The following is a 12226-nucleotide window of genomic DNA, read 5'->3' as shown; positions in this document are numbered from 1 at the left end:
ATTTTTCTTCTATGAATTCTTGTGATATTTCTTATAGATGGACTTTACTTTGGTTTTTTAATGTTCATTGATTCATTGAACAAATACTTACCAAGAACACGCATAATTTCTTTTCTCATGGTGATCATTAGGGATGATTTACAAAATTATTCTTTTATGTTGTATTGTTCTTGACCTGGTGATAATATATTGATGTGAGGTCCTCTGTGATGGTATATGTATGTGTTTACATTTTTATTTATATTTATTTTTCATTCTTTCTCTCTCCCTTTATGTCAAGATGAGATGTAGATTTTTTTTATCTAAGGATTTAATGGTCTAGTTTTCTGTTTCCTCCTTTAATAATTAGGTATTTATGAAACACATCAGGGACTTGAACATTAGCTTAGACAAAAAATGAACAGTTTTGTTGTTTAATTTTCTCATCCCGGTCTGCATATGTTTACCATCTTCAGAAATTTGCTTGTGTGTTTTAAAAATGAGTTAATGTTGTGATGAATTTTGAGTACATAGCTTATTTAGAGCATAGTATATATAAAAATATTACTTTGATACTGTTTTGGAAACCAGTTAACTTTTTTCAGAAAAACCAGTTCTGCTTTATTAAGCAAATTTGTCCTGTTAATCCTAAAGGGATTTAGGTGAGAATTTGGTGCAAGTAATACCTTTTGTTTGTATTTTTATCATTTATATGGAATCTAGAGTCTCTGATTTTTGATCAGTTCATCACTACTGAATAAATCAAGTACTAGTAGAGTTTACCTGTTGTCTTTGTACTTTAATTTTAGGCATGCGCACTTTTGCTGTTTTGCAACACTTATTTCATAAGATTAACAGCTAAGCAAATGATTTAATCAAGGCATGTAAAAGTAAGTTTGAGTGCCATGTCATTTAAATCTTATCATTTAGATGTGCTTAAATTTTGTAGCCATTTCTTTAATTTGGTTAAAGTATTAAATATTTAAAATGTTATTTTCCTGATCCTGTATATAAAAGTTGCACTTTGTTCCATGATGGAATAGTTTGGTAATGGACTAAATTATATTTTTAAACCAAATTGGTTTTCCTGTTTTATTTATGCTTTTTAGGTGGCAGCCAATGCACACATTCCTCCAGACTACCTCCTTAAAATTTGTGAGCGGATTGGTCCCTTACTAGATAAGGAGATCCCTCAGAGTGTTCCTGGGGTACAGACATTACTAGGTGTTGGTCGGCAGTCTCTGTTACGGGATGCCAAAGGTAAGATTTTCACAGTTTTCAGAGGAAGGAGTGGAGAACAGCATATTTTCATGTTACGTAAATGTTAACATGCTTTCCTAAATACTAATTTTCTTCTAGTTTTTCTTATTTTGCCAATCTTATTTTCTTAGTGTACAAGTACATTTTTAAAGGTCTAAAAGAAGCCCTCTGCTGTAAAACAGTGAATACAGTAGAGGTAAAGAATATTAAAATCTTTTTGTAATCCTGTGGAATAGAGATCTTAAAAATCACTGCTCTAATTAGTATAGTATGCTTAAAAGTCTTTCATTATGTTTTAATATTTTTAAGTATTATGAGTCTTTATATCATCTTAATCACATATATTTTATAATAGGTAAATGAAAAATGATATGTAAAAATTTATATGTGATATATGATATGTAAAAAAATTTTTATAATTGAAAATATTAAAACAAATATCAACCCTATTAGTGACTGTTCAGTAACAGTTTTTGTACTCCACTGTTTTTCAGTCTTTTAAAGATTTTCCCCAAAGTTTTTCATGGAACCCCAATATGTAAAATATATAAAGTAGTATTTTATGAATATAAAAATGTGAAATTAGACATTAAGGATGCCTGTTAATGTAATAAATACTTCAGGTCTAGCAACTCATTTGTTTTGTTGTATTAGCATCATGTTTTTTAAAAATTTAATTCACAAAGGTAAATAGTTTCAAAAATATCAATTTTAAACATCTCATTTTATAATATAAGGAAACTCTTCAAATCAGTTAATTTGGAAGTTTTCAAGAGAGCAATAGAGGGGTGTCTGGGTATCTCAGTTGGTTAAGTGTCCAGCTCTTGATTTCAGCTCAGGGCATGATCTCAGGGTTGTGAGACTGAGCCTGGTGTCAGGCTCTATCCTCAGCATGGAGCCTGCTTGGGATTCTCTCTCTCCCTTTCCCTCTGCCCTTACCCCCCCTCCCAAAAAAAGAGTAGTGCAATATTTTTGTATCACAGTTAAATTATTAGGAATATTTCATATTTGCTTGAGTTTCTTGACATAAACATAAAAACAAAAAACACAACTATTTATAGTCATTTATCATCTGACATGCAATATTGTTACCTGTTATGGCATAATTGTCAGGCACTCTGTAATGTGAGTATGCACCAAGTATACATGTTTCTGAATTTTACCTGGCATACTTGTGCCGTAGTTGTAACCTTGCTTATATAGTTTTATGTAAGTAGAAATCAAGATCAAGAAGGACCAATATAAAATTAAAACCTTATTAATCCATGACATATTTACTTAAGATTCAAATACATGAATAATAAAAGCTTTAGTTCTAGATCACAGAAATAAAATATCCTGGTGTTATATTAAAGTGTTGTTGTTTAACAGTCATAATATAGTTTGTAACATGTTTAAAAATATGCATGTTATTTTTTATTGTGGTATTAATAGTTAAAAATATACTCCAACAAATGAAATTGAAAACAGACATTTACCTCTGAGGTACAACTTAAAAAAACACTGTCCTATTTCTTGACTAACTTTTGATTCTTTTTGAATAGACTGTAAGAGTACACTATGGAATGGGTCTGCTTTTGCAGCTCTACATAGAGGCAGACCTCCAGAACTACCTGTAAATTATGTGAAACCTCCAAATGTGGGTGAGTAATGTCCATATGAACTATGAACATATTCTTGATTTGTTTCTTCCTGAATTCATTATACAGCCAAAAATAGGTACCAGAATTAAATTTGAAGTATAAACAAGCTGCTTGCATTCTTGAGGAGTTTCATGGTTGGTCTAACTTTTTTAAAGCATTTTTATTTAATGTAGTTATGGTTTTGTGATCTTGTTTTCTTTCTTTCTTAGCAGAAGAATTTCCTATTTTATATATATGTGTTTTTAACCATATGGATGTCTGTTTACATATCTATGTGCTGAACTTAAAGATTTTACAGGGAACTATGTAAGGATAACTTTCAGAACAAAACAAAATATATTCTGCTTATATCTGTTTGCTAAACATACTGATGTGATAAATTTTATATGTATTTATTAAAACAAAAAAAAATCACCCTTCCCCTTTTTAAAGTTTACTGAAATTTCCATGTTCCATTCAGATTATTCCTGGGGCATCTCTGGCCAGACCATTATGGTGAAATACTACTAGTGGTTTCCAAGGAGACCTAGCTACAAAACTATTTGTACTAAAATTTAACTCTTAAAAAGAATGTATAAACAGCTAGATGAGTAATTGACACTCTGCTTCCCTATTTTCTTACTCGTCTAAAAAATTATTTTATATAGTGCCTAGGGCCTAGAGAATATTCCTTAAATTCAAATCGAAAAATAGAAGTACTTTTTAAAAGGAATACTATTTTATATAATAAGCTTATAGAAGTTATTTACCCCAAGAGGTTAAATAAATTTAGGCTAGAAATAATTTCAAAAACTTTTTGACAAAATTATTGATAAAGATTCATAAGGGTTATTGAAGTAAAATTAGATACTTCAGTATACATTACTAACAGTACTCTTCCATAGCCTGGATGTTACTGGGTGAAGAAGACTACTGATTTGGGTCTAATTGGATATGGCATTTCTAACATTTTTTTTCCATTTTCAGGGGTGGTTTGTTTACCCTTTAGAATTTTACAGTGTTCACTTTTCCCCTAAAGCTTTATTCATAATTAACTTATTGACTTGAATTAAGATGGCTCTTATTATTCATGCATTTATGTTCAAAAGCTACAATATTTTTAACCACATTGTCAACATTATTTGTAATGCTTTATACTTCTTTCAGTGGTCACATGTAAAGTGCTGAAGAGCAGGATTCAGAGTATTAGGTTTTCCATCTTTCTTTAGCCTTTCTTCCCTTCCCCTTTTAAAAACTATTTTAACTATATACATTCAAACTTCTACCAGTTTTGTACAGTGAACACTTACATTCTGACTTGGATCACTTTGTTATTTTTATAGTAATTGCTCAGGAATTTTAGTGTTCCTGGCATCGATGCTTTCACATTCTTAATTCTGCCCTGTTATTTGAAGAGTTATTACAATAGAGATAATTCAACTATGATGTATTTTCATGTAGTATATACTAGTCAAAAATATTTAGGATATTTAGAATTCAGAACCTGGTAAAAACTCAGAGGAGTTGACTAGGAAAGTAGCAAGATGAATAAGAAGTCTTAAAATTTGTGACTTAAGTTTTCTCATTAAGGGGTATAGTTCTGCATAGCTACTTTAAAATCAATCAATTTTATAGTTTCCCAGTATAAATAAAACTTAATCCAGAAGGTGGGCACCTGCGTGTCTCAGTCCCTTAAGCATCTGACTCTTGGTTTCAGCTCAGGTTGTGATCTCATGGGTCATGGTCATGGGTCCTGAGATTGAGTCTCCTGTTGGGCCCTGTGCTCATCAAGGGGTCTGCTTGAAAGAGTCTCTCCATTTGCCCCTCCCCCAACTCACTCGTGTGTGTGTGTGTGTGTGTGTGTGTGTGTGTGTGTGTGTTCTGTCTCTAATAAAGAAATAAGTCTTAAACTTAATGAAGAAGGTAATCTTAAAAGTTTAATCAATTAATCTTAGAACTTTAGCAATACTGTTTTTAAAAATTATTTTTTTATTTATTTTTTGAGAGAGAGAGAGCAGGGGGAGGAGGTTGGAGGGGCAGAGAGAGAGGGAAAGAGAATTTTAAGCAGGCTCCATCTCACTACCCTGGGATCATGACCTGAGCCAAAATCAAGAGTTATATGCTTAACTGACTAAGCCACCTGGGTGCCCCAGCAACACCATTTTTTTTTAAGATTTTGTTTATTTATTCGACAGAGAGAGACAGAGCAAGAGAGGGAACACAAGTAGGGGGAGTGGGAGAGGGAGAAGCAGGCTTCCAGCCAAACAGGGAGCCCGATGCGGGGCTCAATCCCAGGACCCTGGGATCATGACCTGAGCCAAAGGCAGACACTTAACGACTGAGCCACCCAGGTGCCCCAACACCATTTTTTGATAGAAGTTTTCCTTGGTCAAGTAAATGTGGGAAACTGAGTTTAAAAAATTATAGAAAAAAATGAATGCATCTAGGACTGCTCAGAGCCTTTCATATGCTAAATGCATTGTGAATCACCTTATGGGGAATATTTCCTAAATAATTTGACAGTAGAAACCCTTTACCCAAAATACCTGCAACATTCTAAAAATTTCCTGGAAACAGACTTGAGAAACTGGGTTATAAGCCCCTATTTACACCAGAAAATGCTAAAGTCCAGAGAAGTATGGGACTGGCATTAAGTTATACTGCTTGCCTTCCAAACAGTCTATTTCTACACCACATTTCCTTGGTATAACACATCTGTACTTATAGAGCATCAAAGATAGAAGATTAGCCATGTTACATTTATTTCTTTATTTTGATTTATTTATTTATTTTTAGAGAGAGTGTGTGTGTGCGCGTGTGGGTGGAGGGGGAGGGGCAGAGGGAGAAGGAGGAAGGAAACTCCTCGCTAAGTGGGGACCCTGACGTGGGGTTGGATCTCAGGACCCTGAGATCATGACTTGAGCCAAAATTAAGAGTTGGATGCTTAAGTGACTGAGCCACCTAGGCACCCTTATTATTTTTATTTTTTAAGTCAAATATATTATGGTATAATTCATATAAAGTAAATTTTTTCTTTTTAAGTATATAGTCCAACGAGTTTTGACAAACATATACATTTGTATAACTAACAGCACAATAAAAATGTAGAACATTCTGTCACCTTCTGAATTTCCTCATGTCTCATTGCAGTTAATCCTCTGCCCCTCCCTGTATTCCTGGAAACCAGGAACCTCTCTGTCCACTCTACTTTTGCCTCATTTACAATTTCATCTAAATGAAATAATAAGCATGTAGCCTTTTGTTTATATCTGATTTTGCTTAGAACCTAGTACTTTTTTGATTTATGCATGTCATTTCATGTATCAGTAATTTATTCCTTTTTATTACCAAGCAGTATTTCATTGTATGGATGGATATACCATGATATGTTTGTTAATTCATCAACTGATGGGCATTTGAGGTGTTTCAGATTTTGGCTATTATAAATAAAACTGCTATAAACTTTCTTATATATATCTGCATGAACATTGATTTTCATTTCTCTTGGGTAAATATCTAATTAATGGGATTGTTGGATCATGTGGTAAGTATGGATTTAACTTTTTAAGAAACTGCCAAAATATTTTGAAAGTGGCTATCCCATTTTGTATTCCCACCAGAAATGTATAATTTTAGAATTAGCTTCTCAATTTCTACCAAAAAAACAACTAGGATTTTGTTTGGGATTACATTGAATCTGTAGATAATTTTGGGGAAAAGTAACATCTTAACAACATTGAACCTTACAATCCAGGAACATGGTATAATTTCCCATTTATTTAGGTCTTCTATAATTTCTCACAGCAGTATTTTGTAGCTTTCATTGTACAGGTTTTGCAAATCTATTGTGAATTTTTTTCCTAAGGGTTTCATGTTTTTTTGGTGCTATTTTAAATTTTCAAATTTATAGTTGTTTTTTTGATAGTAAATAGAAATGGTTTTTGTTTTTGTTTTTGTACATTGATCTTGCTAAATTCATTGACTAGATCTAATAGCATTTTTTTTTTAGATTCTTCGGAATTCTCTACATAGATGATCACATTGTCTACAAATAAAGACAGGTTCACTTTTCCTTTCTAATCTTGTCTGCCTTATGGTTCTTTGTCATGCACTAGTGAACTGCTAGTGCTTCAGGTATAATGGTGAATTGAAGTGATGAGACTGGACATCCTTCCCTAGTTCCTGATTTTAGGGGGAGAGCAGGCTGTCTTTCACTGTTAAGTATGGTTGTAGATGCCTTTATCAGCTTGAGAATATTCCTTTCTGTTCCTACTTTGCATAGAACTTTTATCATAAATAGATATGTCCCACTTTTTAATTTTATCCAGTATAGTTAGACTTATACCAGTTATTTTTTGGGGCTCATTTTAACTGGTATTTTATGTAGAATAGTGCTATCCAATAGAACTTTCTGTAATAATGGAGATGTTCTATTTGATGCCATCGAAAACAGTAGGTACATATGGCTGTAGTATCCAAGGAACTCAATTTTTTAATTTTACAGAATTTTTACCAGTTTTAAAGTCTATAACCACATATGGCTAATGACTACTATAATGGACAGTGAAGATCTAGAACAATATGAAAACCAGTAAGCAGCTTCCTGGATAGGTACATAATTTAGTAATAATGTATTGACTAATGATTCATTTTACAGATTTAACCTATGGAATATTTTCTACTTTTGTACTTAGAAACTACCTTTAGCTTTTCCGTTTTTGATTTTAGTAACTTACTTCAAAGATAATATTGTGCCACTTTCTAATGAATTTCACAGTTGTCTTTGGCCAAAAACAATAAAATTCTGACCTTATCTGGACTTTCCACAATATGGGATTATTTATTCAAATGTTCCCATCCTTTGTGCAGTTAATCAACAATGTTATTTAGTAATTTAATGAAATGGAGGTGAGGTAGCATGGCATAGCATAGACTAACTACGTAATACTTTACATATATGTGTACTCAAGTTTACCAAGGGTGATTTTCCAAATCCCTATAGGGAAAGAGCAAAGGTGCCTATGATATTTATGTTATTATAAGTCTAAGCTCCAGTCATGCCATTTCATTACCTGTATGCTTGACTAATCAAATTGGGTTTGCATTATGCCAAAATTAAATCAAAGGAAGAAAATTGAACTAAATTCAAAACAGTATTAATACTTAATGCCACTCAAAAAAATCCTGGAGCATATGTAATTAATATTTGTATTATCATTTGAGATCTTGTATTATAATCACAAAATATTGTTGTTTCTTCATTCCTTTAAAGATCAGTATTTGTTTTGGAAACTTTGTAAGTAGTTGCACTAAAATTTGAAAATAAAATTTCACACAAACACAACTCTTCTACTGAGCTAGTTTTTCAGTACAGAAGTAATTCCTTTTTTTTTTTAGTTTTTATTTTATTTTATTATGTTAATCACTATACATTACATCATTAGTTTTTGATGTAGTGTTCCATGATTCATTGTTTGCATATAACACCCAGTGCTCCATTCAATACATGCCCTTTTTAATACCCATCACCAGGCTAACCCATCCCCCCAACCCCATCCCTTCTAGAACCTTCAGTTTGTTTCTCAGAGTAATTTCAAAAGTCTGTTTCATGTCCATTTGAAATGAATATTTGAAAGAACTAGTCTTACAGTTATTTTCTATCATGATAACCATTTCAGAATTTTTCCTAATTATTATATTCTAAACAATTTCTATAAAATTATCTGTAGAAATGATGGCAGGATGGCTTGTTTATTCTAGTTTGAGACTGACATTATTACCCGAGGAACAAATGTGCATACTAAGGTCTCTAAACTGAATTAAGGGCATGATATGACAGGACTATTTTTTAAACCTTTTTTTTTCTCTTTTATCTTTAGTAAAATTGATATATAGCATTGTCTTATAATTTACATAGTAGGCCTGTAATTTATACTGTATATAGCTCAGGAGGCTTGCATTAACTCTAAAGCCAAATTAATATTTATATATTACCATAAGCTTCCATTTAGCATTGATTGGCTCTTGACTTATTGGCCATTGTATGGTTATATGTCACACTTAAACCCATAATTCACTTGGAGGTGGGAAACTGGCCTCTTGTTAATATTAAAATGTAAATTGAAAGAAAGTCTAATTTAAATTTTTTGTTTGGCTGAGGTGACTGGGTTTCTGCCAGGAATATGTGTCATCCTCCCTCTCTAATTCTGTGTATTTCTTATCTCTTGCCCATGGATAACACTTTTGCCAGGCCTTGCTTTTTCTTGACTCCTTCTCTCCACTCACCATGTTCCTCCTATTTGTACTCACATAATTGTGCATGAAACTAGTTGATTCTGAAGTCATTACTTTTATGTATCTGGAGAGGAGCAGGGGTTTCTTGTCACACCTGCAAGTAATTAGACTGGAAAATAAACTCAATCTTTTTTTAAGTGCCACATTGTGAGTACTCACTAAATATTACATGAATAGAAGTAGTATAATTGCTGCCACATGGAAACTTAAGCATCCCTTTTAAAGGCCTTGAAATGGTTTTATACAGCTCATGAATTTCTCATTTGTGCCCATTTCTGGAATCAATATTGTATTAATATCAGTATTAATAATTTGTTTCTTTATCTGAAAGAAAAACAGCTTTTATTATATAAGTCTTAGTATCGTCATGTATAGTATCATAAAAAATAATTTCTCTATTCCTATTTTGAACATTCTTTCCCTTCATCATTATTCTTTGTCATTCCTTTAGCTTTTTCTTTCAACATACACCAAAGCATTCTAAAAGAATCTTTTAGTATTTGTTTTATACATTTTATGCAGTACCTTACAGAAATAGAACTTCATATTTATAGTTCATAAAGGTAAGCTATAAAACAGTTTCAGATTTGTTTAGTTAGAGGAAAAGGCAGCCTAATAAGACATCTGTGTATAAAAACCAAATGCAGTTAAATGGTTTAGAAGATAGTGAAATAAAGATTTAGGATATTTATTCCCAAATTATATTAAGTGAACTTTGAACTTTGCAGAAAGGTTGAATGGAATTAGAAATACTGTTTATTTGCTATATCTCAATATTATCCTAGGAATAAGACGTTCAGTGATCATGAATGTCAATACTCTGTGGGACTTACTGGTGTAATTTAAATTATAGTGTGGATGGGTGTTGTAGGGTAGGAATGCCATCAACCTTAAAGACTGTAAAGCTGTTCTGTGTGGTTAAGGTTTCAGAGACATAATTTGATCCATAATAGCATCAAATCCATGAAAGAATTCTGTTGTCTTGTGCTTTTACTGTAGGTTTCAGGTTTTATTAAAATTTGTTTCTGCTCTTTTTCTGGCTTCTTTTATAACACTTTTTTTTGTTTAGTTGTTAGAGCTTTTTTTGGGAACCCTCAAACCAAGCTTCACACAGAAAATATTATTAGTCTTTGTAAATCTAGAATTGACACTAAATTTCATGAGTCACTTTCCACTGTTCTTAAAAGAGTATTTTCTTAGTTTATTATCCTCTCTACTTATAGAAGCCATTATGTTCAAGTGCATTTTTAAATTAATTAATTTATAAAGATTTATTTATCTGAGAGAGAGAGCATAAGCAAGGGAGAGGGAGAAGCAGGCTCCCTGGAGCCTGACCCAGGGCTCCATCCCAGGACCCTGGGATAAGGACTTGAGCCGAAGGCAGACCCTTAACCGACTGAACCAACCAAGCTCCCCAGTTCAAGTTCATTTTAAACAATCAGAAGTTTGCATATTTGCTATGATTCTATTTTCTGATTAAAATTAAAAAAAATAAAACTGTAAATGTTGATCAGGTGACTTTTTTGTAAAAGAGAAAAGACTAATCCAAAATTATTTTAGCTTTTAAATATATCTTGTTTTCCGAAAAATTTTGTATTTGAAGATGATATTGATGGTGATGGGTGTGGTATTAGAAGCCTGATTTGTGCGCGCGCCTGGGTGGCTCAGTCAGTTAAGTGTCTGCTTTTGGCTCAGGTCATGATCCCAAGGTCCTAGGATTGGAGCCCCATGTCAGGCTCCCTGCCCAGCGGGGAGTCTGCTTCTCCCTCTCCTCCCCACTTGTGCTCTCTCTCGCTATCTCTGTCACTATCTCTCTTTCAAATAAATAAAATAAAATCTTAAAAAAAAGAAGTCTGATTTGTGAACAATAGTCCTTTTTGCTTTGTGTGAATAAAGCCTTAGGACTGTTTTTTGGTTAGCAGTTATTGGCTGAGCCTCTGGTACTGTTTTTGATTCAGTCTTAAGCTTTTGCTGAAAGCACTCTCTACTTCATCCTCCACCCAACCCCCACGTTTCTGAGATTTATCGTTGAGGTAGGTGTGTAGCTACTATTTCTTAGAAGTTCAAAACTTTGCTTTATTGTTTTGAAGTTGTTTTAGTGGATTTTAAAACATTTCTTGATCCAACAAGTATTCTATTAGAATATGATTTTGGTAATATCCTTTGTTCTTCATTTCCTTCATAAGGCTGGCCTACCAAAATTGGGTTGAGATTATTCTTTAAAATAGCTAGACCCACTACTTTCCAGTGTTACTGGTAATGAGTCATATTTAAACTCTCTGGGTTGTTTGTGGCTTCTTTGTATATGAAGTTAGCTTGACCTATGGTTAAAAAAAAACTAGTTCATTTTATCTTCCAATGCCATTTACAGAAGAATGGGAAATATTCTGTTTTTTTAATATAATCTGTCTTAAAATTTAAAAATGAAAAGTTAGAAAATTATACAAGGATTTCATGAACACTAGGTATAGCACATTAGTAGATTGTGGGTGACAGGTAAAATACCTCGTGTTATGTGACTGATGTATATTAAAAATCAGATAATATCACCAATTTGTATATTTTTGTTTTATCTGGAGCTTGATGCCAAGTTAATAATATACTGTTTCTCCCAGCAGGTATGGTAGTTACCTGGCTTTGGTTAAGTATTATATCTCTTAGCATCATTGATCAGATATTTCCTGTGATATAAGCAGTAGAATTCAGTGAGTTCATCTTGGTAGTGAAAGTTGCCTATGGCTAATGATTTTCTAGTTTAAGTACAGAAGTGTTGTTTTTTTTTTCTGTTTTGGGAGGAGAGGGAGGGTGGTGCTTTTTGTCAGTACTAAACTGCTGAATCACTAGGGTAATTAAAAATAATTTACCTTGTGGGGCACCTGGGTGGCTCAGTCAAGTTCAACTCTTGATTTTGGTTCAGGTCATGATTTCAGGATCTTGAGATGGAGCCCTGAGGGCTCCACAGTCAGCTAGAGTCCACTTGAGATTCTTTCTTTCTTTCTTTCTTCTTGCTTGCTTGCTTGCTTGCTTTCTTTCTTTCTTTCTTTCTTTCTTTCTTTCTTTCTTTCTTCTTT

The 12226-nt window shown here is 32.8% G+C and overlaps 1 protein-coding gene across 6 annotated transcripts in view; it reads left to right on the top strand.

The window, feature by feature from the left end:
• Nucleotides 1-12226, top strand: part of BRWD3 (bromodomain and WD repeat domain containing 3) — a 217390-nt gene that overhangs the window by 11606 nt on the left and 193558 nt on the right. For all 6 annotated transcript variants that reach the window (XM_073880921.1, XM_025880303.2, XM_025880387.2 and 3 more), the window contains 2 exons: nucleotides 1089-1239; nucleotides 2784-2882. In XM_073880921.1, coding sequence (XP_073737022.1) covers nucleotides 1089-1239; nucleotides 2784-2882 — 250 coding nt within the window. The remainder of the gene's footprint in view (nucleotides 1-1088; nucleotides 1240-2783; nucleotides 2883-12226) is intronic.

Source organism: Callorhinus ursinus, unplaced genomic scaffold (assembly GCF_003265705.2).
Source record: "Callorhinus ursinus isolate GAN/ISIS: 27379988/994484 unplaced genomic scaffold, GSC_fseal_2.0 scaffold40, whole genome shotgun sequence".
NCBI classification, from domain to species: domain Eukaryota; kingdom Metazoa; phylum Chordata; class Mammalia; order Carnivora; family Otariidae; genus Callorhinus; species Callorhinus ursinus.
The sequence above is the reverse complement of the archived record's forward strand: the minus strand, read 5'-3'. Positions and strand labels throughout refer to the sequence as shown.